A 5,474-nucleotide genomic window follows, 5' to 3' on the forward strand; every position below is an offset into this window, starting at 1 on the left:
AATACATGGTTAGACGATGAAAATTATGCAAAAGTTGGTAGCTTAGATTTATTCTATAACAGTGAGTTGGATAACTCAAAATCTATAAGAAGGAGATTGACCCTATTTTTAATATTATTACCAGTCGGATTAATCAGCATTTCGTTTGCGATCACATTTTCATTTTATAAGTTCTATGACAGTTCTTACTTTCATCGTAAATTCAAAATGACAGAAAAAATTGTACCAGATGAATTATTGCACCAATACTTTGGAAAAAAGAAGCCATTGATACCAATGTATGCTGACAGTTCAAAGACTTGGGTTAACTCTTCTGAAAAGAAATCTGCCTCTTCTCTTTCTGGTGATACGAAAGAATTTGAAACGGTTTATAGTAAAGAACACGAGATGACATTTATTATAGACCATCAAGGTAATTATTATTATGGAGGTAGTCAGGATACTGTAAATGAAGTTAATTTTATGGTTAAAACAGTTTCGACGGTTAAAAGTGACGATTTAAGTAATATTGAAAAATATCTATACAGTGAAAAGTCGTCCAGCGATACTGCAAGCATACCAAACTATGCTAATATTAATATCGGAAATTCTAAGGATAATGCAAGTGAGAAAAAATCAATAATTGATACCCATAAAGCTGATGACGCAATTAATTTAGATAGAATAAAGGATAATATTAGGAATTACAATAAGGATAAGACATATAAGATGAAAAGTATTTTTAGTGAAGACGAATCTTCTAATTTTAGTATTTCAAATTATTCTCAGAGTACAGACAATACTGACGAACTTATTATCAGAATCCCAACACAATCGGAATTTAGAGAGATTAAAAAGCCCATTCAAACGGTGGATAATTTCGCAATATATAATGATTTTATCGATATTGATGACACCGATGATGATAATGTTGACGATCTAACTCTTGATTCATTTGACGAGTTAGATGAAGTGCTATATAAAAGACTATCAAAAATAATGAAACGAAAAGGTTTAAATAGAAAATAACTATAAACCACAATTTACACATCAAAATTACAACTGTAACAATAAATCCAGGATCAATGATTCTATAAACAACAGGATTTTTTATTTCTAATAAGGACAATTTTTCAATTTCAGTTCAGTGATCTCACAAATATATAAAGAACTGAAATTATAATTTATATTAATACCCCAAAAATTTAAATAGATACCCCATGTATAATACCCTATATACTTAATACCTAATAAATGCATATTATTTCTCTGATATAACTTAGAATATATATAATAATAAGTTAATTTCAATCCAATTGGATGAATATTTATCTTGGTTGTGAATATTCTGGCTTGCTAAAACTGGAGGAACGGCAACAAACTACTTTCTATATGTAACTTTGGTATAATAATATGTTACCAGAAACAAACAATTTAGATTCTTTCTTGATACACAATTGCAGTAATGAGTTTTGTAATATTTATTGCTTCGATTTAATGATGTCAGTAGTTCAGTTATTGCTGACATTGGTCATGTGACTTTTTCTTATAAAGCCATATTATCATGTCTCACGAGTGTTTGTCCGAACCGAAAACTCTTGAAGGCATCTTGAAGTATAAAAGAGAGGTATGTATAGTAATATAACAGGTAACTGTGTATCAGAAAAAAGAAATGATCCAGTTATCTAGTAAAAAAAAAAAAAAAATACGAAAAGATGGTGACCGCCCTACTTTTATGTATATTGTCGAACTATGTCAGCCTGTGCCTGGGAGACATAGTTTCAGGTAACACTACTGTGTTAAGCAACAATACGTACAATGCTTTCTCAGGAGAACTGGTTAATGTAACATACGATGAGCTTAAAACCGTGTATTTTTTCAAAGACGGAACTAACGTAACTGCCTACAATCTAGCCATGGGATCACCAGAACATATAGCTAGACAGTATGGCACTTACGGCCCAGGAGATGGGTCTGGTGCTTCATATCAGGGGATAGCTGTGAATACTTTAGCTCTGCGTGAAGTGGCTCAGAACCTGGCAGTAGCTGGACCTTCACCAAAGCTAACAAGACGGAACGTTGAGGACGCTAACGCGATTTATGAACACTTACTCAACCAACTTGGTGCTACTAGTGACACTCCGACATATATGCCAAAACGTGAAGCAGCGGTTAATCATTGTGATTCAGGCTATGCCAGAACCTGGATTGATACAGTGTATTGTTTCTGGGAGAACAGGGACGTCGTCATGCGAATCATATCAAAAACGTGGACGTGGACCCTCGACACCGGCTTACTTGGCGATGCTCCTGGCTGGATACGGGTTAGTCTGGGCGTATTTCAACAGGCACAACAATCATCACAGAAGACAGTCTGCGGTAGCGTAACACAGTGGTATGATACTTATCCTAACGGAGGATCGGATAAAGTGTCCTACCTTATAGCCGTGTCTGCTTACACTACAGGTAAGAATTGTGACACTACCGCGAGCGAAGACACGATTAGACAGGCATTTGCGGGAGCGGCTCAAGCAGTATCTAACACAGACGCTTCGAGTTGGTGCATCCATTTTAACCATAGAGGTACGTGGAATGCCGACATAAGAGTGTCACTCTGGGATGATGTCCATTTTTGTAGCCAGAATATATGGGACATACCGTGTCCAGATAATGGCCAGTGGCAGCCAGGCAAGAATTACATTAAAGATGAATTGTGATGTGTGACGCATCAAAACTTTCCTTCTGGAGTGTTTAAAATTAAAAATTAAAAATTAAAAAAAAAAACAAAAAAAAACTAAGAGAACAAAACAAAGCCGAGACAAAAACAAAACCTAAACCGAATAACATAAACAGACATAATTAAAATATATACACGCACACTGACCCAGTTATCTAGTAACAGAGTGACCACAATGAGCCAACGTAATCCTACAAACCAGTAGTTATAATTTTTGTAATAATCTAACTATTGATTCTATTATGTTATTACCTATATATATATCGTATTATCAGTGACTATATATTCTGTGTGACCTGTACCTATGTCTTGTGACTTTACTTGTTGCTTATTATCTTAACTTGGTAACTTGTGTCTTTTTGTCTTTGTCCTTCGTCTTGGCTGTAGATTAGTAACTAACTAATCCAAATATTCTGCAACGCTTATCTTAAATTCAACGATCCCGGACAAATTTGCAAGTGATTAGCACGGTTTAAGCATATATTATTAAGTCCTTTATTTTGATTTTCTGTTGCATGGTAACACCAACTAACAGCACTGTCACAAGTAATAAATTGAGACAATGTGAGTAATACACATCAACGTGGGCGACAGGAAACATAAAATGATCCATATTAACAAATATTGAAAGTAGTTGCAAACTCATGAAATCAAAGACATACAAAAAAGCCAATTTAGTCAAGGTTTAGAGATGGTAATACAGATGCGAATGTAGAGTTAGATATAGTTATATAGAAAAAAGGACAAGCTTAATAGGACTAAATTAAGTAGGGATCACATCAGGGCTTATATACTCATTAACAATTTAACATTTTTGTTGTAATGCAAACACTAACAGCGTGTGTCACTTGTTTACAATAATACAACTTGTCTAATTTTATCTAAATGACAACTCTATATAAATGGTAACTAATATAAATATTTATAATCCAAAATTTGTCTCTTTATGTAATTTCCTTTACGTCTCATTTCACTTAATGTGACTTTATCCTTGATACTCCAGGATAAAGTTAAGGTCACTATTGATGTTTTTAGTACACGGTTAATGTATCGATTTCACTAATATATAAAACGAACAAATTTTCGGTTCCAATGTATAAAACTATTTATATTATATGTTTCAGANGTAAAAGTAATATCTGATTGATTCATTTGGGTGATTGATACAAGATGCTTTTAATATAATATTTATATTTATTTCTCTGTAGTGTCTTATAAATGTAACTAAACAAATATATATTAATATTTTAGATAAACAATATTTTAGATGTACCAAAATGTCATGCCTTTTTATAGGTTTAGATCCAATCTCATAATCTCAGAATTATTAATTAATTATAATAAAAATAGTGATGCCTTTGCACTCCACTTCCTATGTGTCAGAATTATGAGGTAACACGTGATATATACGTATTACGACATTATTCATATAGGATAAAGAAATGTTACTTTACACGAAAGTGTTATTTCTGACGTTAAAACTTTTCCAACACTTTATATAAGAAATGACAAGATCTTAATTGACACTTGTCATGTTAATTATATTCCCATGTGTATATTATATACTTTAATACACGGGATCAATATCAACTTATTAAGAATGTCCTTGGAAATAAATAAAGAATCTATTACTATGAACGATTCGGTAGAAAAACCACAACATATTTCTTTACATGGCTTCCCCGCCAGGACTTCATTCAAAGAAGATTTGATACCCAAATTTACTGGAAACAGTAACGTTAAATTACTATTCAAGATACAAGAAAGTACTTGAAGAAGAATTAACAAAATATTCTTGTTACTTCAAAACGAGGAAATTATCTAGAAGTAACAAGATATTAAGGATAAAATCTCATATCTGAGAAAATACATAAAGACGAAAGTCTATTATTATTATCCGAAATAAAGTGAAAATAGTCTATCTATTGCCACTTTACAGGGAGATACTGGATATAAACTCGAAAGAGCTTATAAATTCCTGATTAATTACATTATACAAATCAAGGATCCAAAGTGGATAAAACCCCTTGGATTAATTCAAATAACCTTATTCTAAAAAATGTGATTAATAAAAACAAACAGTCCGGTAACAAAACAGTCAGAGTTGTAACAAACTCGACTAAAAGGTCAACCTGATTACCATAATAAGGAAGACAAAAAATCTAGTTCATGATGACGATATAGATATGGCATAAATCATAGATAATAGAGTAAAATGATGAATAATATTCACAGGAGGTGAAGTATAGAGCGAAATGAGAAATTATACAACAAGTAATCGATTGCTAATAGCAAATTTCGAGTTAACGTGCCACTGACTCTAGAAAAACCGTTTAAACAGCGTATTAATATTACTAATAAGCAGGACAACAGATAGGTTTATTACAAACTGAGGCAGATGGTAAAAAGGACCCTCTCACCCACGCGACAAATTCAGCCGTTTTTAGATTGACGAGATAAGGCAGAAGGTAAGACCTATACTCATATCTCAGGCATGATAAGCAACAAGGTTTCAAAGATGAGCAAGAGGCAGGATGTAAGACCTACACTCACACCTTAAGTATGATAAGCAACAAGGTTTCAACGATGAGCAAGAGGCAGAATGTAAGACCTACACTCACACCTTAAGCATGATAATCAACAAGGTTTCAAAGACGAGCAAGAGGCAGAATGTAAGACCTTCACTCGCACCTTAAGCATGATAATCAACAAGGTTCCAAAGATGAGCAAGAGGCAGAATGTAAGACCTACACTCACA

General features: G+C 33.1%; 2 protein-coding genes across 2 annotated transcripts; both read left to right on the forward strand.

Moving 5' to 3' along the window:
* Positions 1-207: 207 nt before the first annotated feature.
* On the forward strand, positions 208-1,008 carry Kpol_163p1 (uncharacterized protein; the record flags this gene model as incomplete). The annotated part of the gene is made up of 1 exon (XM_001642141.1): positions 208-1,008. One exon carries the CDS (start codon positions 208-210, stop codon positions 1,006-1,008), a length of 801 nt encoding a protein of 266 aa, XP_001642191.1.
* Positions 1,009-1,694: 686 nt separating this feature from the next.
* Kpol_163p2 (uncharacterized protein) lies at positions 1,695-2,696 on the forward strand (the record flags this gene model as incomplete). The annotated part of the gene is made up of 1 exon (XM_001642142.1): positions 1,695-2,696. The coding sequence occupies one exon, from the start codon at positions 1,695-1,697 to the stop codon at positions 2,694-2,696; it is 1,002 nt and encodes a 333-aa protein (XP_001642192.1).
* Positions 2,697-5,474: the final 2,778 nt, after the last annotated feature.

This window comes from Vanderwaltozyma polyspora, genomic scaffold (assembly GCF_000150035.1).
Source record: "Vanderwaltozyma polyspora DSM 70294 KpolScaffold163 genomic scaffold, whole genome shotgun sequence".
Taxonomy (NCBI): domain Eukaryota; kingdom Fungi; phylum Ascomycota; class Saccharomycetes; order Saccharomycetales; family Saccharomycetaceae; genus Vanderwaltozyma; species Vanderwaltozyma polyspora.